The 23,404-nt window shown below is 39.6% G+C and overlaps 1 protein-coding gene across 1 annotated transcript in view; it reads left to right on the top strand.

Moving 5' to 3' along the window:
• Window positions 1-10,463, top strand: part of LOC117422392 (sushi domain-containing protein 6-like) — a 46,818-nt gene extending 36,355 nt beyond the window's left edge. The window contains exons 5-6 of the mRNA XM_058987222.1: window positions 3,712-4,076; window positions 5,845-10,463. Coding sequence (XP_058843205.1) covers window positions 3,712-4,076; window positions 5,845-5,870 — 391 coding nt within the window. The 3' untranslated portion in view covers window positions 5,871-10,463. The remainder of the gene's footprint in view (window positions 1-3,711; window positions 4,077-5,844) is intronic.
• The last annotated feature ends 12,941 nt before the right edge of the window (window positions 10,464-23,404 follow it).

The raw sequence follows: 23,404 nt of genomic DNA, 5'->3' as shown, positions 1-23,404 counted from the left end.
GAACCCAGACAAATCACTGGTATATCAGAACCCAGACAAATCACTGGTATATCAGAACCCAGACAAATCACTGGTATAGCAGAACCCAGACAAATCACTGGTATAGCAGAACCCAGACAAATCACTGGTACAGACGTGCTCAAATTTGTTGGTACCCTTACAGCTCATTGAAATAATGCTTCATTCCTCCTGAAAAGTGATGAAATTAAAAGCTGTTTTATCATGTATACTTGCATGCCTTTGGTATGTCATAGAATAAAGCAAAGAAGCTGTGAAAAGAGATGAATTATTGCTTATTCTACAAAGATATTCTAAAATGGCCTGGACACATTTGTTGGTACCCCTTAGAAAAGATAATAAATAATTGGATTATAGTGATATTTCAAACTAATTAGTTTCTTTAATTAGTATCACACATGTCTCCAATCTTGTAATCAGTCATTCAGCCTATTTAAATGGAGGATAGTAGTCACTGTGCTGTTTGGTATCATTGTGTGCACCACACTGAACATGGACCAGAGAAAGCAAAGGAGAGAGTTGTCTGAGGAGACAGACAAGCATGGTAAAGGTAAAGGCTACAAGACCATCTCCAAGCAGCTTGATGTTCCTGTGACAACAGTTGCAAATATTATTAAGAAGTTTAAGGTCCATGGAACTGTAGCCAACTTCCTTGGGCACGGCCGCAAGAGGAAAATCAACCCCAGATTGAACAGAAGGATAGTGCGAATGGTAGAAAAAGAACCAAGGATAACTGCCAAAGAGATACAAGCTGAACTCCAAGGTGAAGGTACGTCAGTTTCTGATCGCACCATCCGTCGCTTTTTGAGCAAAAGTGGGCTCCATGGAAGAAGACCCAGGAGGACTCCACTTTTGAAAGAAAAACATAAAAAAGCCAGACTGGAATTTGCTAAAATGCATATTGACAAGCCACAATCCTTCTGGGAGAATGTCCTTTGGACAGATGAGTCAAAACTGGAGCTTTTTGGCAAGTCACATCAGCTCTATGTTCACAGACGAAAAAATGAAGCTTTCAAAGAAAAGAACACCATACCTACAGTGAAACATGGAGGAGGCTCGGTTATGTTTTGGGGCTGCTTTGCTGTGCCTGGCACATGGTGCCTTGAATCTGTGCAGGGCACAATGAAATCTCAAGACTATCAAGGCATTCTGGAGCGAAACGTACTGCCCAGTGTCAGAAAGCTCTGTCTCAGTCGCAGGTCATGGGTCCTCCAACAGGATAATGACCCAAAACACACAGCTAAAAGCACCCAAGAATGGATAAGAACAAAACATTGGACTATTCTGAAGTGGCCTTCTATGAGTCCTGATCTGAATCCTATCGAACATCTATGGAAAGAGCTGAAACTTGCAGTCTGGAGAAGGCACCCATCAAACCTGAGACAGCTGGAGCAGTTTTGCTCAGGAAGAGTGGGCCAAACTACCTGTTAACAGGTGCAGAAGTCTCATTGAGAGCTAAAGAAAACGTTTGATTGCAGTGATTGTCTCCAAAGGTTGTGCAACAAAATATTAGGTTAGCGGTCCTATCATTTTTGTCCATGCCATTTTCATTTGTTTTATTATTTACAATATTATGTTGAATAAAAAATCAAAAGCAAAGTCTGATTTCTATTAAATATGGAATAAACAATGGTGGATGCCAATTACTTTTGTCAGTTTCAAGTTATTTCAGAGAAAATTGTGTTATTGATTTGTTATTCTTCGTTTTTTGTGGAGGGGTACCAACAAATTTGAGCACGTCTGTATATCAGAACCCAGACAAATCACTTTGAGCAGCTTGTTTTAGTTGTCAGTAGTATAGAGATCTGATTTCTATATGAATGATTTGTTTGTCGAAATGGTTCATAAAATCATCATCACTAACTGGTGCCAGTGCACCAAGGAGAGCTCTTTCTGCTGATTAGTTGTTTAGCTATTGTTTTAAAAAGAAAGCATGGGTTATCTTTATTAGTTTTGATAGGTGCTGTAGTGTCAAAGATAGTGCTCAGGGTGGTGGTGTAATAATCCACCAACGTGTTAACTGATTCTGCCTGGATGGGAGCTTGAGTAGGCTTGAGTAGGCTAATGCTTCCAAAAATAAATCAGTGAGTTATAAGGGTGAGTTTTGATAGAGCGCACTGTGCGTTTAATAGAACTACGTCGTGATAGTTCAAAGAGGATGGCAGAATGGTCAGAAAAATTAAGTCAATGTGTGTGTGTGTGTGTGTGTGTGTGTGTGTGTGTGTGTGTGTATAGATAGATAGATAGATAGATATACACAGTTGTAGTCAAAAGTTTACATACCCCAGTGGAAATGTATAATTTCTAGAAATTTCTCGAAAACAAAGAATTTTAGAATATTTGCTTTGGGGATGAGGAAAAGTTAGATGTCTACAATTATTTATTTCACCATTTTTTTTTTTTGTAAATTCATATTAGTATTGTCTACAAGGTGCTAGAAATTTCAATATGATAACGCAGAACCTAATTCTAGAAAAGTCTAGAAAATGCTGGATTGTAGGTGAACATTCTTGGAGAGTATAAAAGGGTTAGACATAGGATGATTGCTGTCATTCCTGGTTTTCTGTTAAAGGTCCTGGTGTCCCGACATGTTTCTCAAAATCTCAAAGTCCCGTTTTTTTAGCCACTTCCTTTAGCATGTCTCACTCTAAACCGCTTTTGTCAAAATGACATGAACAGCATTTTATATAACTGGACTAAATAATAACAAAAAACTATTGACCGTAAGCAGCGTCACAGGAGCAATAGTTGGATCTATTTTGGGTCATGTGATGAGGTTTTAACCAATCACATGCCAGAATTTCTAAGGACTGATTCATAAATATATATACAGGTGCACTCCACTGATAACGTATTGAGGAGGCATGTCCCTGCCAAACAACATGGGTTTTAATGGGATTTACTCTGGTTAAAACTGACATGTTTGTAATGTATATACTGTTTAATACATACAGTTCCACAGGCAGATGTTTTGTGTTTTAATATGCATTTTTCCTGTTCCACAGGCAGATGTTTTGTGTTTTAATATGCACAGTTTTCACAGTTACAGTTACATTTTCACAGTTACATACCACATTTCAAATTGTGTTTACTACGTACTTCGTTTATAAAGTACTGATTTCCATTGACCCTTGGAGTCCACTATAAGTGGAGTGCACCTGTGTGTGTGTGTATATATAATATATATATATATATATATATATATATATATATATATATATATATATATATATAAAATGTTTTAAATGGTCTCAATTCTAAAGTTATAGGTGATGCAAAACTTTTCGCTATAGCTGTAGTACCAGATGTCCTGTTTTTTAAAATAAAAATGCATGCTTGCTAAAACATATTTCTTTGAAAGTCACACACCGGAGACCTTTACAGTGAAAGCATGCACATGGTACAGGGCTGTTGGTTTGTAGGCCAGGCTTCAGACCTGGAACTGTTCCAGTCCAGACAACACAAGTTAAGCCCCGTCTTAGACACAAGAATGTAAAATAAAGACTGGGCTTGAGCATCAGAATCTGAACCTAGAGAGTGGGGTGGGGGTGACTTTGGAAGACCTGTGGACCCCCTGATATGTACTGAGAGAGAGAAATGAGTGAATCTGGTGACCCATCAGAGGCTGTCCTGTGTTTGCAGCGGCAGCAGTAAGAAGTGCAATCCTCACCTGTCCTTTGTGCCTCTCTTCAGGCGTGACCCCGGAGTGTCTGGCGATCCTGTTTCCATCGTAGTGGGGGGTGTGCAGGTGGCTCTGCCTTCGTATGAGGAGGCCGTGTACGGCAGCAGGGGGGCCAGCGTCCCCCCAGCCGAGTCCCGGGTGCAGATTGTCCTGTCGGAGGACTCCCCCATTGAGTCAGACACCCTGGGACAAGCTGAGGGGAGCCAGGCCAGCGGCTTTCAGTGCTCTGAGACAGTGCTGGTGCACCCGGCCCCCACCTCCTCCTCCTCCTCCTCCTGGGCCAGCGCAGCAGCCACCCGTCCTCAGCGGCAAGACTCGGAGAGCAGCGACGAGCACAGCCTACTGTCCCTCAACTGCACAGAGGATTTCGCTGATGGCAAGTGTTATCAGTTCACTCTTTTAAAATGTGCTTTTAAGAGTCTTTCCTACTTTCACTCAGATGTCTCAAGTTGTACCGAAGTCGCATCATGTGGCCCCTGAATGGATTTTTACAGATATGAACTTCATTGTTTCATTTTCATCTTACCAACACATGTTCTACTTCCAGACTGCATTTAACCAAATCAATAACACTATGTAACACAATTTTTGTTCCTGGGTAGTAAGTGTTATTTCCTAATTGCTTATGCCTCAAAAGTATAGAAAATGGCTATTATTCCCCACAAACTTTGCTTTTGTGACCAGGACAGTGATATTTTGAAATTTACCTATTTCCAATGAGAAAACGGGCGAATTTGTGTCTTTTCGTTCCCATAAAGTCAGAAAAAAAACCATATGAATCCAAATTAACATGTGTTTATACTAAAGTAATACAAAAATGACTACAAAAGATTTAGAAGTGAGTAGTTTTTCGAGATTTACGATTATACTGTAAATCACTTTCACGAATCAGCCCCCAAATGTAGTCTCCCATCATGTTCTCGTTATACTGTCCTTGGTAGCGGCGTTCAAAGTCCAGTATATCCTGGTGGAAGCGCTCGCCTTGCTCCTCCGAGTACGCTCCCATGTTCTCCTTGAATTTATCAAGATGAACATCAAGGATATGGACTTTGAGGGATATCCTACAGCCCATTGTGCCATAGTTCTTCACCAGAGTCTCAACCAGCTCCACATAGTTTTCGACCTTGTGATTGACCAGGAAGCCCCGAACCACTGCGACAAACCTGTTCCAAGCCGCTTTCTCCTTACTAGTGAGCTTCTTGGGGAATTCATTGCACTCCAGGATCTTCTTTATCTGTGGTCCGACGAAGACACCGGCTTTGACCTTTGCCTCAGACAGCTTAGGGAAGAAGTCTTGAAGGTACTTGAAGGCTGCCGACTCCTTATCTAGAGCTCTGACAAATTGTTTCATAAGGCCCAATTTGATGTGCCGTGGTGGCATCAGCACCTTCCGGGGGTCCACCAGTGGCTCCCACTTGACGTTGTTCCTCCCCACAGAGAACTCGGTCCGCTGTGGCCAGTCCCGCCTGTGGTAGTGCGCCTTGGTGTCCCTGCTGTCCCAAAGGCAAAGATAGCAGGGAAACTTGGTAAAACCGCCTTGGAGACCCATCAGGAATGCCACCATTTTGAAGTCTCCTATGACCTCCCAGCCGTACTCATCATACTTCAAGGCGTCCAGATATGTATCCACTTAGGCAGCTGGAACTAAACTGAACTGGTGGGCTTAAGGCCCCTGTATTTATACTACTATTTATATTACTGGAAAGTTCTAGAAAGTTCTAGAAGTTACTCCAAGTTTACTCAGCACTGAATCTATCTGGAATGTTCTGGAAGATAGGTACATTTCAAAATATCACTGTCCTGGTCACAAAAGCAAAGTTTGTGGGGAATAATAGCCATTTTCTATACTTTTGAGGAATAAGCAATTAGGAAATAACACTTACTACCCAGGAACCAAAAAAAATAAAAAATTTGTTACACGATGTAATATACTAGTTCAAGTCACCTTTTTGAAAAAAAAAAAAATGTAAAGCAAGATCTAGATATTTCTCTTCTCACTACTGGAGAAGCCTTCTTAATGTTGCATTTATATTGCCTCCGGTTTTTACAGTGCATTACCAATACTCTTTTTAAGTAAGTGTAATGTGTAGGGAAAATGCAAACCTCTGCCTCTAATCTAATATTTGTTTGTCCTTCTTTTGCAGATATTCCTTTGTTAAAGGAAGCATGAAGCCAGCTGACTGGCTGCCTTTATTTAGGCTTTCCCCCTCGCCGCTATCTCTGCAGTCCCTCCTGGACTGTGCGCTCTGAAGCCTTTACCCCCTCCTCCAAACCCAACTAGCCACAGCCTGTCATCCAAAGGACTGCACAGAGACTGTTTCGCCAGTATGATTTACTTTCGTTCATGCAGAGCACTTCCTGCATGGCCAGGCTTCGGTAGGCCTGCTTACCCCATTGATAGATGCAGGTTTCCAGCAAACAGGCAGTGAGCGGTTTAACACAGACCATATGAAGGGCAGGCTTTAAGTAGAGGGATTCCTTGTATCTGGGTTTGTTTAACACGCATGCAGCTCTGTGTGCACAGCAGTGACTGTAGCTTATGTACATTTACTCACTGACACACGTGTACTCGCACTTCACAAACGCATACACACCAAATAAACATTCACAATTATTCACGCTAAATAAAGTTCATAATTATTCACAATATACTCACAGACTTGCATTCAAACACAGAACTACTTGCCCACACCCAACCTTACACAAAGCATTAAACACAAGTGCACATATAATTAGATATTTGCAGAATTAGCACAACGCAAGCATGCACACCACACACATTCACAACTCATCATACAGCCAAGCTTACAAACACAGAGTTGCAAAGTGAGTTAGTATCTCTGGGTCCATTGCAACGAACTAAAACAAGCGTACACTGGGCATGATCCCGTGGTTAGTACAGAGCATGGTACTAAACTAGTACGCAACTTAATACCTATTTTAACAAACTAAGCAGCTCCAGATAGTCCCCAGCTGTGTATTAAAGATGTTCTCAAGTGCAACAAACCCAAAGTAACTACTGCTGCCCTCTAGAGGATACTAAATCACGTCACTAAGTTAGTCTAGCAATTTCTTTAGACTAAAGACTTGTGGTATCGTACTAACTGGAACAAATATGAAAAATCCCCAGATGTATTGAACTATTCATTACCAAAGAGTATATAAAATAATTTTAAAATAAACACGTGTCAAAACGTTTTCAACGAAATCATTTCATCCTTCTTCACCTTAACTTAGGCCTATTTTATAAGTAATAATAATACATAATTCCAGTATGACTTTCTAGTGTCACTGCTTTCAGCCTCTTCCAGAGATTTTTTTTTTTGTTTGTTTTTTAAATTTGCTGCTGTACCTGACCGCCTCTTGGGAAGGCAGCATTCAGCCATCCTCCACAGTTTGAACACAATCTCTTATACACTCTATGAAATAAAGTTTTTGCCCCGTTGTATAACGTTTCACACGACTACTGGCCATGATTGCCCTTGTGTGGATGTACTGAGATGAAGCTTTTATATAGGCTACACCTGAAATATGGCATTTGCATTTCTGATTCAATTTACACCTTATATAGTCTACAATACATCTTTGGTCCCATAAACAAATGCATTTGTTTTCTGTGTGAATTAAATGAGGACTAATACAAGTTTTGTTTAACGCAGCTTCATTAATTTTGGTCGTGTTTTAGGAAAATTAGATTATACCTGTGAGTTTGGTTCAAGAAAATGGGAAAATGTTCTTATGCAATTCAGCCTTAGTATTTCCTTTCGTGTGTGAATACTTTTCCATACATCATTTTCTGAAGTTCAAAAAATAAATAAATTAAAAAACAATAATAATTAAGATGTTAAGTTTCTTAAATAAAACAATTTCAGTCTTGTTGCGAAAAATATAATTAGCTGGAAGTAATGGGATGATCCTGAGATAGTACTGTATTAGCTAGTCTGCAGCTGGGGATGATCCTGAGATAGTACTGTATTAGCTAGTCCGCAGCTCCGTACTAAATCTACAAGTTCACTGCAATTGACCCACTATGGCCCGGTTTACATTATTATTATTATTATTATTATTATTATTATTAGTAGTAGTAGTAGTAGTAGTAGTAGTAGTAGTAGTACTAGTAGTAGTAGTAGTAGTAGTAGTAGTAGTAGTAGTAGTAGTATTTTTTTTTTTTTAATAATAATAATTTGTATCAGGTGGATGTCCAACTCTCCTTATTTTCTGATAAGTCTTCTCATTCTATCTTCTTTAACTGTCCATGTATTTCACAGTACTGGAGAGGTCATGTATTTCACAGTGCTCGAGAGGTCATGTATTTCCCAGTGCTCGAGAGGTCATGTATTTCCCAGTGCTCGAGAGGTCATGTATTTCCCAGTGCTGGAGAGGTCATGTATTTCCCAGTGCTGGAGAGGTCATGTATTTCACAGTGCTGGAGAGGTCATGTATTTCCCAGTGCTGGAGAGTTCATGTATTTCACATTGCTGGAGAGTTCATGTATTTCACAGTGCTGGAGAGTTCATGTATTTCCCAGTGCTCGAGAGTTCATGTATTTCCCAGTACTGGAGAGGTCATGTATTTCCCAGTGCTGGAGGTCATGTATTTCCCAGTGCTCGAGAGTTCATGTATTTCACAGTACTGGAGAGGTCATGTATTTCACAGTGCTGGAGAGTTCATGTATTTCACAGTGCTGGAGAGTTCATGTATTTCCCAGTGCTCGAGAGTTCATGTATTTCCCAGTACTGGAGAGGTCATGTATTTCACATTGCTGGAGAGTTCATGTATTTCCCAGTGCTGGAGAGTTCATGTATTTCCCAGTGCTCGAGAGTTCATGTATTTCCCAGTACTGGAGAGGTCATGTGTTTCCCAGTGCTCGAGAGTTCATGTATTTCACATTGCTGGAGAGTTCATGTATTTCACAGTGCTGGAGAGTTCATGTATTTCCCAGTGCTCGAGAGTTCATGTATTTCCCAGTACTGGAGAGGTCATGTATTTCCCAGTGCTGGAGGTCATGTATTTCCCAGTGCTCGAGAGTTCATGTATTTCACAGTACTGGAGAGGTCATGTATTTCACATTGCTGGAGAGTTCATGTATTTCACAGTGCTGGAGAGTTCATGTATTTCCCAGTGCTCGAGAGTTCATGTATTTCACAGTACTGGAGAGGTCATGTATTTCACATTGCTGGAGAGTTCATGTATTTCACAGTGCTGGAGAGTTCATGTATTTCCCAGTGCTCGAGAGTTCATGTATTTCACAGTACTGGAGAGGTCATGTATTTCACAGTGCTTGAGAGTTCATGTATTTTGCAGTGCTGGAGAGGTCATGTATTTCACAGTGCTGGAGAGTTCATGTATTTCCCAGTGCTGGAGAGTTCATGTATTTCCCAGTACTGGAGAGGTCATGTATTTCACATTGCTGGAGAGTTCATGTATTTCACAGTGCTCGAGAGTTCATGTATTTCCCAGTACTGGAGAGGTCATGTATTTCACAGTGCTGGAGAGGTCATGTATTTCACAGTGCTCGAGAGTTCTCCCATGCTGTATGGGTATGCAGGCTGTGTTTGACAAAGAGAGGCAGACTTCCAAACCTGCCATTGCTGTCTAGAGGGCTGCGCTATAAACACATCTTTCAGCCTTTGTGTTCAATTAAAGATGAGTTCTAGGTTTAAGAAAGGGAATTGTTTGCTTGTGGGAATCTGTTTTTGTATCTCTTGTATATCTTCTGTAATCTGTTCTGAAATCCATCTCTCTCCCTCCCTCTCTGGCCCCCCTGTTTCTGTGTGAAGGTGGTGAGCAGAGACCCTGGAGCCTGTGCCTTAAGGGAGAGGGAGGGGTATGGGAGTAAGATGAGATTTGAAATGATGATGATGTTTTGTGTGTTTGTTTTGTTTTCATGTACATTTTAAATTGTGTGCTTTGGCCAAACAGATATCCTCTTTAGGTCCTCATGCTGGCTCAAGTTGACTGTAGTGTCACAGTGGGTCAGCTGGTTTTCTATTGTTATGACTGCCAGGGAATTGTTCAAGGCAAACCGATTCAATATTGCCTTAAATTCTGAATGTACATTATGCAGAAATAAGGATTCATTTGCTGTGTTTACTGATGGAATTGTTCATTTTTGTTTGTTTTGTCTATGCAGAAATGTTGTCGGTATACTGGCAAAAAGAGAATTTATTCAGTCTCTGAAAACATTGATGTACAATGCTACAGATGTACAATATTATTCTAAACTGTGGACACACATGCAATTCCCTAATACAAAAGCCAATTATTTTAATGAGAAACCAGGCTGCTTTTTTTTATTTCAGCCCGAGAACCTAAAGATAAAGATTGTTATTATTATTATATTTTTTGTTATGTTGGAAATGTAACCTTTACAAAGAGAATCTTGTTATATTGACGATTGTGTGTCCAGAAAGCTGTTGTGCACTGTTGTACGGTGTCTGCAGCGATGTGTCAAGAGAGAGAGGAGTTCAATGCTCCTATTTCATAATAATCTATTTGCCATTAAAAGACATGTCTGCAGATGGTACTAGCAATTTATAAACAACAAATGAACTGGGGTTAACTACACAAAAAGAACATGTCAAATTCCAATATTGTAATGAATTCTGTACAGAATGTTAATCTTTTTCCTTAATTGTTTTGGTTTTCTCTTGGATCTGTACATTGCAATGGGTGTGAAGATAGTATTTTAATATTTGTATAGTTTAATTTAATTCTACTATGTATATAACTATTTCTAATTAAAGGTTTCTTTTGACGTGTTCTTATGTGCCATGTTTTCTTTTATCATGCATGTAGTATGTATGTGTGATTGCCTGTGTTTTTCACTGTGTGTCTGTGTGTATGGACTGTGTGTGGAGTCATTTGTGACTCGGTGGTTCTGATAATACAATTTAAAGAAACCCTTTAAAATGGGATTGATTTGTCATTAGATGGGTTTTTTTGTTGAGCAAGAGAGATGGTGTATGTCTCAGGTGATCCTGCAATTGAATTGACACACAACCGGTGCCAGTATGAAATGCGTAAGTATTGCCTGAGGTAGACAGGGGAGAGGTGAAAAATGAAGGCATTATTTACTGCACTAAAGAATGGAACTTACAGTGGCAGTAAAGGACAAGGGCTAGAGATGGTAAAAATGTGCAGACTCTACAAGGTGCTGGAATCAATTCCGTCATTAATATTTCACACAATTGGAACAGAGAGGTAGGCAAAGGATTGTGACAAATATGTTGTTCAAATTCACCCCAAGAATGCTTAATTGGATTGAGATCCAGGGATTGTGGTGGCCACGGAAGACGTCCAAAGTCTCACTCATGCACCTAAAACAATTCATAGTTTTGCCACTGAAAGGATGCATTATCATCTTGAACTTATCAGGGTATTTATACAAGTGCAGCATTGTTGGCTGGAATGGATCTGCAATGATGCTTAATTGGGGTATACTAGGAGAACATGCCCCACACCTGGACAATGCCAAATCCAATCTGCTACAGCTCTAATACCGTGGCTAGGATGTGTACATGCAATACAGCCTATAAACAAGCTATTGATTAGTAGAATACACCCACATTTAAATGGGGTTAAGAGAGCAACAAAAGAGATTTCATCAAGCAAGAAGCTGAGGTGAAGAGCCCTCTGGTGGTAAAAAAAAAAAAAAGTGAACTTGAAATTCAGTTCATCTATCATTTTCTATCAAGCCAGGGGAAGGAATCAAGTATTCTCAATTCACCCAAACCTAATGGGAGCCTAGACTGCTTTGGAATCAAAACACAGAAAAGATCTGAATAAATTCCATTGCAAAGAATCTGGTTTTCTGTCAATCGATTATCCAAACAGGGCTAGAGTTTGGCATTTGGACAGGAATATATTTCTTATTTGAATATCATTAGTGAAACTAACTACAGAAACAAAATTATTGAAAAAGTGAAAATATCAGCTTGTAAAAAAACAAACAACTAAGCAGCTTTTTGTTTCCGATTTTACAGTGTGGTAAAGTCACTAAAGCATTAGTTCTCAAAGCTGATGCAGTAATATGTAAAACTGATGCAATGGATGAGTTTAAGTTATACAATCTACTAATGGACTTTGGGGTGTCTGTTTTTGGTGCCATTTGTAAATATGTATTTGAGTATCATTTTACTGTATATTTTGGAATAAGCAGTTTGCAGCAAGAGAGGTCCAGGGCAGCGGTCTTGTGCAGCAGCTGTGTAACGCCTACATGGTGAGAATGTTTCTATAGGGGGTGGAAAAGCCACATGTATGATCTTCAAACCCCCCCTCCCCCATCCCCATGTAGGGAATGACCAGGACAAACAGGTCAAAGCTTGTCATAAGGAGTCAAGCACCCCTCCTTGGTGCACTTGAGCTGGAATCAGCCTAAATGTATTCAGCAGTGTGTCAGTGCTAAACCATTGTAGAGTAACAAGTACCCTGGAAGTGATTGCAGAATCTTTTACCAGGACTCTTCAGGTTAGGGGCAGCACTTCAAGGCTGCATACATGCAAGAACTGAATGAATGAGAGACGTTTACATGCATTTATTGGTTATTTTCCATGATTATCTGCGAGATGCAAAGTACCACAAGAGACGAGTTTTAATCTAAAAACTTTTCACTTAAGCTTTTAATAACTTGCCTGGTGAAAAGCAGTTAGCCAGCAAAGTGGGTGAAATTGTGGATGTGGTCTACGCTTTCTGGAGCCCAACACTAGTAAGTAAACAAGGCTTCAATTCACAACTGTGTAATTAGTAAAACTTTATGTATTCATTTGAAAGTGGTGCACACAAATAATTTACAACGCTGATCAGAACATTTCTCCCAAAGATCCCACTGGAATCTTTATTTTTATATACACACAAATGCACACCAATACTAAACTGTGTGGACTCTGAACCAATCCTTTAATACAAAAAGTAAAAGGTATATTTTACACCTTTCTTCAAAAGGAGAACAATTTTAAAATGCACCCACCAATGCAGAACAAAAAGAAAAAAACACCTTTGAGAACACTATATGCACAAAGTTAAATTCTCAGGTCAGAATACAAATTATGCCACTATTCCTATTGTAAGTGACTATATAATGCACAGTTCACAGCATACCTCTGTAAAGCGCTTTGTGATGGTGGTCCACTATGAAAGGCACTATATAAAAATAAAGATATTATTATTATTATAGACTTTCAGCCCATCTTGCCATATTTATTTAGTACCAATGAACAATTGTACCCCCTCCCCCAGTCTCATCTTCACACAACTCAGTGCAGGGATGCCCACTTGTAAAAGCAGGACTGGAGCAGCTGCATTGTCCTCAACTGTCACTTTTGGCTTAAATTTAACTCAGACACCTGTATGCTCTGAAATGATTTAAAATCATAGCGTTGGGATGAACACAGGATTTTCTGACATCACTGGAAGAAGCAAACTCAACCACCGTGGAGCGAAGACAAAGAAAACAGTTACAGACTGCAGCTGCCAAGAAAATACAATTCCACGGCTAGAAGAGACAGCTTGTTGGAAATCATGTATTCTCAGTAATGTGCCTCCCCCCTCAGTCAAGCAGTCTCAGACACAAAATAGGATTAAAGAGTATCCTACTGTATGCTAGCAACATTCAGTTTAGCAATAGTTTTGTTTTACACTGACAGACTGCTATTTTAACAATGGCTAATGCAACACCTCAGTTCTAATACTGGGCAAGCATGCACTTATTTTCAGAGCAAGGAAAGTTTTGGTCTGTGAGCATCAGCAAAAGTAACCTCTCCAGCTTGCCTCATGAAATCTTTCAGATCCTACACACAATCAGGACAGTTAGGGAAAAATGTCTGTTCAAAAACAACAACAAAATATTGCATTATACAGTTTAACTAGGCATGACTACTGAAAAGAGAAGTGTTAGGTGTGTTATAAATCCTGCATCTATCTGAGCTGGATGAAAGGGGGGTCCAAGAATCACCCAGTCTACCTTGATCTCACACATCCTTTTTCATTTCTATAACAGTCTTGATACGGCAAAGCATGAATGAGAGCACTAAAGTCAAAGAGTGCTATGTACCTAGTTTAGCACCCACCACCATCCTTTGTATCGCTGTCACAGAGAATTGGTAGATTGGGAAAAAAAGTAGATCTCACCTTTAGCATGCATGCATGAATTTAAAAGGGAGGGTTCATTGGGAATTCAATGAACACTGCAGAACCAAAACACCATTAGTTATTTTTCAAAAACAGAAAGAGGTACAGACAGCATTTTTGTATAAAATGGGATTTTGGTCATCTCATCTATCTAGGCAAGTTAGTTATTTCACGGTTTTCGTCTTCCATAGATCGATCACACTGACAAATATGCTTTTTTCATTCTTTAACTCAATCAATATAAAGTAAACTGCAGTTCATCATTAATATGACTTTTTTTAATATTGATTCATTGTTAAATTTATATCTATAAAATAACGTTTTTTTAAATCACCAAAAAAAGAAGTTGAGCACACACAGAGAAGTCTAGAGAAGCCATGATAATCTGCAGCAGAACAAAAGATCTAAAGTAAACTGCAGTTCATCATTAAAATGGCTATTTAAATAGTTATTGTGCATTATAAAAAAACAGGTGGGCAAGGTAACTATTATGATTAAATGACCACAAGAGATAAAAACAATATATTTTATAAATGTTCGTGCTTATCCATTTATAGCACTTACTGCGTGCTCTTAATGGAATGTACTTTTAGAAGCAAACACGTTTACTGTAAATGTACTGCTCTTAGTCGAGCTTGCTCTTAAATGTAATTATTTACTGTATTCTTTATTTTGCTCTTGTTTGAATTTGATCTCACTTTCTACTGATTTTACTGTACTTTATAACTGCTCTTATCTTTATTGTGATATTTTGTAACGTGATATTGTGTAATGTGATATTTTGCAATGTGATACTTTGTACTGTGATATTGTCAGGGAAGCGGCCAGGCCCCCCATATCATACCCCGTTTATTATCACAATCTTTCAAAAAACACTCGATAGGTTCTTTGAGAAATTACCTCTCTTAATATCACCTCACAAACCTGCTTTTTGTCACGTTTTGTGCTGCCTGTCAAATGCTGCGTGGCCGGGCTTTACTAACCACAGGATATAATTAATTTCCAACTCAACTAACAAGCAATAATCATCTTGGCTGATAAACTGGCGTTTGTGCAGCCTGTCAACAAATGCTGCATGGGTGGTCTTAACGGGATACAGTTCAGTTACAAAACACCAATGTCACCAAATGTGTCTTCTTTAACAGTTAGTCTTATACAAATGCACAAAAAAAACAAGTGCAACGCCTAATTGATAGCTCTCATCAGTCGACAATTCATGCCTTTTTTAGATAATGACACAAACTGTTTCATTCAAGTTAATTATACAAACATTTTTGTCCTGGAGTAAACTATACTGCTGCACAAAAGAAACACAACACTCAGGTCTAATGGATTTAATCAAATATTTTAAACGTAGATATCAAACAAAATCACAGAAAATGTGAACAAAAATACAGATAAAAGAATCATGATAAGTTTTCAGTATGAAACATGACACACTGTCAAAATGAAAACATTACAAAGTTAGTATCAGGTATGACCTCCCTGAGCATTAACACAATCCTGTCAGTGTTGAAGCATACAGTAGACCTGATCAGCCTCTGGATAGACTGCTGTGGGAAGTTCCACCACTCTTCTGGGCAGCTGCAGCCAGCTGGCGAAGGTTGGCTGGCCGCGATTGTTTCCTGTGGATGGCAGTGACGATTTGGTCCCACAGATGTTCTATTGGACTCAGGTCAGGAGAAAAAGCTGGTCACCGCAAGACCTCGACACTGTTTTCTTGAAGTCGTGCAATTGTAATCCTAGCACTGTGTGATCTTGCATTGTCCTACTGGAATATCAACACTTTTGGCTTGCAGGAACGGAAAAACTGTTGCCTCAAGGACTTTGTCAATGTATCACTGAGCAGTAAGGTTGCCTTCAATCTGCACCAAAGACGTTCTTGTGTTAAAGGAGATTCTTCCCCACATCATCACACTTCCACCGCCCCACTGGTTGGCTTGAACAACGCAACAGTCAGCATAACGGTCCTGGGCCGGTGTGGTGACCCTCTGCCTTCCAGGACGTGGCCTGTCCCTCACATAGCTGGTTTCTCTGGTCTAGTCTGCTGATTGTTGAAGCAGAACATCTCATTCTCCGGGCAACTTCTCTCACAGACAGGCCGCCTTCAATCATGCCCATAGCAACCAGGTGATCTTCATTACTCAAGCTGGGCATAGTCGTATTTTTCACTGTTCTTGCGTTAATTAAAATCATATCTTTTCGAATGGCTATTTATACAGATTCTTGATCAGCTCATTTTGGCAATTTTAACTCAACTGAAATATCAAACACTGAGCACCTGGTTTTTATGAAACCACATGACTTGAGCTCAGTATTTTATTATCCCAAGGAACAATAGTACTCAAGCAATCAATAAACCTATCTGCTCACTATTTAAAATGTAAATAACATTATTATGTATGTGCCCAATGAGCTATTGATGTAAAACTTAGACTGTTGTGTTTTCATTGTGCATCAGTATATATGCATTTGTTTAAATGTAAACCATGACTAAATGTACAGTATTTAAACACTGCTCTTTAATTCACCGTTAGTTTTCTCACACTCGTAATGTGCTGTCATAGGCAAACCTGAAAACCCGGTTTATATCACGACCCGCTTTATATCACGAATTATGCCTGCTCGGCAATCAAGATATAAAGAGGGTGTATCTGTATGTTACAGATAATTAGATTCAAGCATTTTATTTTTTCAAAGAAAAAAACTAAAAACCCATGTCACTTACCTCTCATTGAATAGCTCCTTTCCATCCAGTTCATAAACAGCATCTTCAGTATCTCTGGGGTCTTCAAACTCCTGAGCAACCAAGCTTGACTCAGTCCACTTCAGTAGCAATTGGACATACACAAAGCAGCAGTCTATAAAATGTTTTGAGTTTACTGCATAAACTTTGGTTTGATATAATTCATTTAGAGAGTAACCATTTGTGTTTGAAAACCCTTTGTGTTTGATATCATTTGTTTAGAGGGTAACCTTGTGTTTTTAACCCTTTGTGTTTATAACTCTTTGTGTTTTTTTCCCCACCAGTTATCCTTGTGTTAGCATGAAACGTCCATTTAAAAGCTTGGGGTAAATAAGACATGTCCTGCTACAGTAGATTTCTTCAATATCTTTTTCAAAATGTCAGATTAAATTAGTTTATTTCAGTTCAGCTATGTTGATACAGCCATGTGCAAACAGCTGTAAAAACACTGGCTGTCACAGCTGGGATGTGCATGACAGACAGACAGACAGATATCCACTGAATGGATCAGGACCCAGCCCCAAATGCTCTTCTGCAGTAAGTCGGGTGCAAGGGGTGCTACTGCACCCGGGCCCAGCCTTTGGGGGGGCCCAGCCCCAAGTCAAAACCCCCCGAGTCAAATTATTATTTTTTTTCTGAGGCAAGTTTAATGACTGGACGTAAAAAATAGAGGTGTCGTCTAATCTACTGCGATTAGAAAAATAAACCACAGCAAGGTAGTATTGATGGACTGTCAATCAAAACTCAAATCCACAAATCACAGCTGACAGATTGTTTATCACGCGCTCTGGCAATAGGTCAGTGTTAAAGTCATGTGATTGCTGGGGAAACCGTTCCACCATCCTGCCGTGGAACATGTAGGTGAAACAGCCCGCTCTGTACAGTGAAACATGGTGAAGACCTGCAGGTACAGCTATGGGCAAAAGTTTTGCATCACTTACATTTTCTTTTTGTTGAATTGAGACAATTAAAAAATAAACAAGATTAACATCATTTAGATGTTTTATTTATCATGTAATCAAAGAAACTATAGAACGATATCACAAAAGTATCAGAAGGCAGCATAATAGGAGTACAGTATTTCATGTTGGATTTCAGAATGTCACATTTTCTAATTGTTGTAAATTTTTTGTTAAGTATGGATAACTACAAAGTGGCATGCCAGGAAGTGTCTGATTCAGATGGGGATTAAGTGTTTCCTGAATTATCCAGCTCTGGTCTTTCATGGCTCAGTGAAGTTTTATGTTTTGGGCAGGTAAGAGAGTCATTCTTGCCTCTCTGCTGACTGCCTTGTGTTTATAGTTAGTATGTTCCAGTGCTGACATTCTTCGGATCAGTTTTTTGTTGCTGTTCTATTTGCCAATGCTTGCTTACAGTTACAGTGCCGTGAAAAAGTATTTGCCCCCTGTCTGATTTTCTGCATTTTTGCATATTTTTGACACTGAATGTTATCAGATCTTCAACCAAAATCTAATATTAGATAAAAGGAACCCTCAGTGAACAAATAACACAAACATTTGATACATATTTCATTTATTTATTAAAGAAAGTTATGCAACTCCCAATGCCTCTGTGTGAAAAAGTAATCGCCCCTTAGACTCAATAACTGGTTATGCCACCTTTAGCAGCAATAACTGCAACCAGACGCTTCCTGTAGTTATTGATTAGTCTCTCACAGCACCGTGGAGGAATTTTGACCCACTCCTCCATGCAGAACTGCTTCAACTCAGTGACATTTGTGGGTTTTCGAGCATGAACTGCTCGTTTCAGGTCCTGCCACAACATCTCAATGGGGTTTAGGTCTGGACTTTGACTAGGCCATTCCAAAACTTTAAATTTCTTGTTCTTCAACCATTCTGATGTAGACTTGCTTGTGTGTTTCGGATCATTGTCTTGCTGCATGACACAGCTGCGCTTCAACTTCAGCTCACGGACGGATGGCCTGACATTCTCCTGTAGAATTCTCTGATACAGAGCAGAATTCATGGTTGCTTCAATGATGGCAAGGCGTCCAGGTCCTGATGCAGCAAAGCATCCCCAAACCATGACACTACCACCACCATGCTTGACCGTTGGTATGAGGTTCTTACTGTGGAATGCAGTCGGCCCATGTCGGCCAAAAAGTTCCACTTTTGGCTCATCTGTCCATAGAACATTGTTCCAGAACTCTTAAGGATCATCCAGGTGCTTTTTGGCAAACTTGAGACGGGCATTCATGTTCTTCTTAGTGAGCAATGGTTTCCGCCTTGCTACTCTGCCATGAATCCCATTTTTGCCCAGTGTCTTTCAGATGGTGGAGTCATGAACACTGACCTTAGCCGAGGCCTACAGATCCCTGGATGTTGTTCTAGGGTTCTTTGTGACTTCCTCGACGATTTTACGCCTTGCTCTTGGAGAGATTTTGGCAGGACGGCCACTCCTGGGAAGATTCATTACTGTCCCAAACTTTCTCCATTTGGACAATATGGCTCTGACTGTGGTTCGGTGGAGCCCCAGAGCCTTAGAAATGGCTTTGTAACCCTTTCCAGACTGATAGGCATCAACAACTTTTTTCCGGAGGTCTTCAGGAATTTCTTTTGTTCGTGTGCTAGAACCTGTGTGCTGACAACTTCACTCTGATGGTAAGGGCCAAAGTTAGTCAGATTTATATTGGGCAGGGCTGGCCCAAATCAGGCCTGGTTGTTAACCATCGTTAACCAAACAGCTGACGCTAATTATTCCTTTAATTGGGTTGAGTTAACTAGGTGGGCAATAACTTTTTCACACCTGAAGATTGCATGTTTGATTACCTTGCACACCAAACAAATGAAAGAAGACGCCCTCTATATACTACTACAACCCACAAAAACATCTGACCAAATACAATACGGCTGGTATATTATCGTTGCACAGTGTGATCGCTTTTGCAACTAGTATAATGCGCCCTATGTCTGTTTTTGTTTTGTTTATTATGATGAGAGAGAGGTCTTCGATTCTTTACTTTGATCCACCGTGATGGCGGATATTAATATTGTATCCTGGAGCGTCTGTGGCTTAAATACACCTGTTAAATGTACCAAGTGTTTAGATTGTTTGCACCATAAAAGGATATCGAAAGCCTTTCAAGAATACTACTCCCAATTATATATATATCAGAGACCACAACAGATCACACTGCTTGTAAATAATTTCTAAATTAACTGAATTTATCTCTATTAGATCCCGATCAAAGTAAACTTCTTGATGCACCTATTACTCTGTTAGAATGGGGAATTAAATCTATGAAAAGCATAAGAGTCTCCGGGCTCAGATGGCCTCCCTCCTGAGCTCATGCTAGCAATATGGGACATACCTGACCCTCTTATATATGACTCTATAAACTATGCTATTGAAACAGACTCTTTCCACAGGAACTAAAATACAGCTTGATTCTCATTATTGAAAAAAAGAAAGATCCAAATGAATGCTCTAGCTATCGTCCAATTTTTCTTATATGCACAGATGCAAAACTTGATGCCAAAATTATGGCTAGATTAGAACAATATATTGGTAATCTGATTCACTTTGATCAGACAGGCTCCATGAAAGGACATCTAGCTTCTGACAGTATTTGTCGATTACTACATGTCATTTGTGATGCTGATTCCCACTCTGAATCATGTGCAGCTTTTCCGTGGATGTGGAAGCAGCATTCGATTGAATTGAATGGCAGTACCTCTGCTGGTCTTGGAAAGCTTTGGATTTGGTCCAGGTTTCATTGATATGGTGCAAGTTTGATATAATCATTATTTGGCGTCTGTGTTGACGGGTAGCTGTCAATCTTCCCCTTTCAAACTCCAACGTGTCAAGGGTGTCCTCTCTCCCCATTGCTATTTGCTCTATCGTTGGAACCACCAGCTCAAGCTTTTAGACAAAGTACAGATATATCTCTCCTATAACCACCGCAGACTCAAAACATTACATTTCTCTTTACGCAGATGCCATTCTTTTATAGACCCCGCTTGGTCAAATAGGGGGGTGTTTTGTTTTAAAGATATTTTCAACAGTAGAGGCCTTCGGACGTTCCAGGAACTCAAGGAAGACTTCTCTCTCCCAAGTTTTTCTTACTTCTTATATTTCAGCTTTGCATGCCTATAGGGTCCCTTGGGACTCAGATGTATGTCCTTTGATCACGAGGGACAGTCTCAACTATCTATGGACACTTGCTGAAACAAGCATATAATATTCTACCAGTTACCAAAATTTGGGAACGTGAAATGGAAAAGTTGGGACAATGTATGGAACAATACTTTCTCAGCTTCCAAGAATTCAGCTCACCAATTAATACACTTTAAACTTATTCATGAAGCGTATTCTACTCCATACCTACTTTATAAAATGAAAATGGCCCCTAGTCAGCTCTGGCAGGGTTAACCACAGCCGAGGCATGTATAGACCCTACTCCTCCCGTGACCGCTACCTGAATCTCGGACTTCAGAAGCATTGTTCTTTTGAATGCTCCACAGCCAGGATCAATAAGGCACGTCTGACAACTATACAGGCATGGAGTGCAACTGCTCTTGCTACACTGATGAGTAAATGACTTGGACTTCTGTGTCTTTATATTTATACTCATTTCTAATTTTGGTATGTCATTTTATTTTTAGATATTATTATAGTATTTATTATTATTATAATGTGCAAGCACTGGCAATGTTGTAAATAGTTTTATATATTATTATTTTTATTTATTTTTTATTTCTGTATTTTTGTGTTTGTGTTTTGTTTGTGATATTAAAAAAAACTGATGCATTTATTATCAAAAGGTTGTCTTTGTGGTTGTGCTGCACGTTTCCATCCCTTCAATGCCTTTAGCTAACCAGCTGCTTCCTCTAAAGCAAATGGCAGTGCACACAGGCAAGACTCGAGGAATAATTAGCTAACCGCTTTTACACTGACAGTGATGAAACAATGGATACAAACGGTCTGTGCTGAAACTGCAGCACTGCATAGGAACATGTGAACTCCGTACTGTGTGTGTGTGTGTGTGTGTGCGTGTGCGTGTGTCTATATATACATTTCTTTCAGGTCTCTGGATCGACAGGTAAGTTCCCAGGTTTTGACTCCCTCTGCTGGAGACTACTTGAACTGCAGTATGTGGTCCTGGTCTGTTCCAATTTCGGACTCCCTCTGCTGGGCCACCTGTGACTCAGTACAGTTTAATACATCGTTGTTCCAAACTTCAGTTTGTCTTTGTCAGTTTCTTTTAAAACAGTTCGTACACAAGGGAGATTGAGTACTTTTGGGATTCTTCATTCACAGGTTAGCACACCCCCGGTAAACCACACCGCTTCAACTAAAAATAAAACCCGATGCCCGATTTTAACCATTTTAATGTAAACATTAAGCTAGCTTTCTAACATTACCAGATATTTCATCACAAACAATTCTACGCCAGATTGTCACAATCAAGAGCTGCAAACAACACTTTACAGGCAAGAGTCTCTTATCGACAGACAGCTACACCTGCACTAACCTGAGCGTTTGAAATGGAAGGATCGTCACACTCTTGTGCTGTTCGTAACATTCTGAACTACAGAAGAGTCAGGTTCGGTTTCTGTTGATGTCTCTGGCGTTGGAGGTTTAGCTTTTTTGTTGTAGAAAAACTCCAAACGTAGCTGTCTTTTTGCCATTTTAACAGGGCTCAAATTCACTTCGTTTTAGCACATATTTTCGCTGACTGAAAAAGTGAAAGTCTCACACGAGAACAAATATAACGGTGAAGGGTCTTAGACACTCTTTGTTATGTTATTATGTTTTGAAAGTTTGAAATAAACTGCGCATTTTTAAATAATAAACCCTGGCAACAGTGGCGTAGCCAGGATTTTTTTTCGGGAGAGGGTGGCAATGGTAACTTTTTTAAGGTGAATAGTCACAGTGGTGAAATTGGCAACCTGATTTCTTATTAGTGCATTGACGTTTTATTTTCGAAAAATAAAGAACATTTTTTTTAACAGAAGATCCAATAACCAAATACACTGTTGTGCAAAATAGTTAAAAAGAGAGATTCAGTTCAGAACACTTCCGTTTAAAAACAAAAAAGGAAATACGAAGTATAACTACATTGTATAACTACAGCGCCTTTAAAAACAAAAAAAATGTACAAACAGCTGATCCAACAAAAAACTTGGGTTGATTGACAGCAAATCCAACCACTCATTTTTTTTGGTATCACACTGCACTGACATTCGCTAGTTGAGCTGACGGACACGCTGTAGCCTAAACAAATAATCAGAATGAAAACAAGTAGGTAACCGAACTCAGGAATTGAAACAGTTTTGCCGGTTTTCTCTCAGCAGCGTCCAGAACTGTTTTCATTCTGATTTATTTCTTTAGTTATTCAATTAATAACAGGTTGTACATTTACCACTCCATCTCCAAGACCTGGATGGACTTGGTTACCGTCCCTTGATGAAGCTGGCTGCACAATCCGTGAAAAATGATAATCTTATTAGTAAGCTGGCCGCTGGAGAGGTCAGCTGGCAATAAGATATGTCATGAGGCGAGTGCATTCTATGTAAATACATAGGCTACTCATTACATAGTAGATGTCCTCTACCACATCTATGTGTGTAGTAGCTAGGCTACATAGCATATACAGTAATCATAGCCTATATGTTTCATGCATCTGTGTTTGGGGTTGAGCAAGTACAGCTTGCTTATGTATTCTCATTGGTTGATAGCAACGCGGTAAATAAAAAGTTCTTTCCGTGAGCGAAAAGAAAAATCAGCGCCGCCCATGCCACGTCCGCCTCGCTATAATGGGAAGCGAAAAATATAACAATATTGCAATTTCTTACACATGTTTCAGT

The sequence above is a fragment of the Acipenser ruthenus genome, chromosome 15 (assembly GCF_902713425.1).
Source record: "Acipenser ruthenus chromosome 15, fAciRut3.2 maternal haplotype, whole genome shotgun sequence".
Taxonomy (NCBI): domain Eukaryota; kingdom Metazoa; phylum Chordata; class Actinopteri; order Acipenseriformes; family Acipenseridae; genus Acipenser; species Acipenser ruthenus.
Note: the sequence above shows the minus strand (reverse complement) of the source record. Positions and strands in the feature narration are given on the sequence as shown.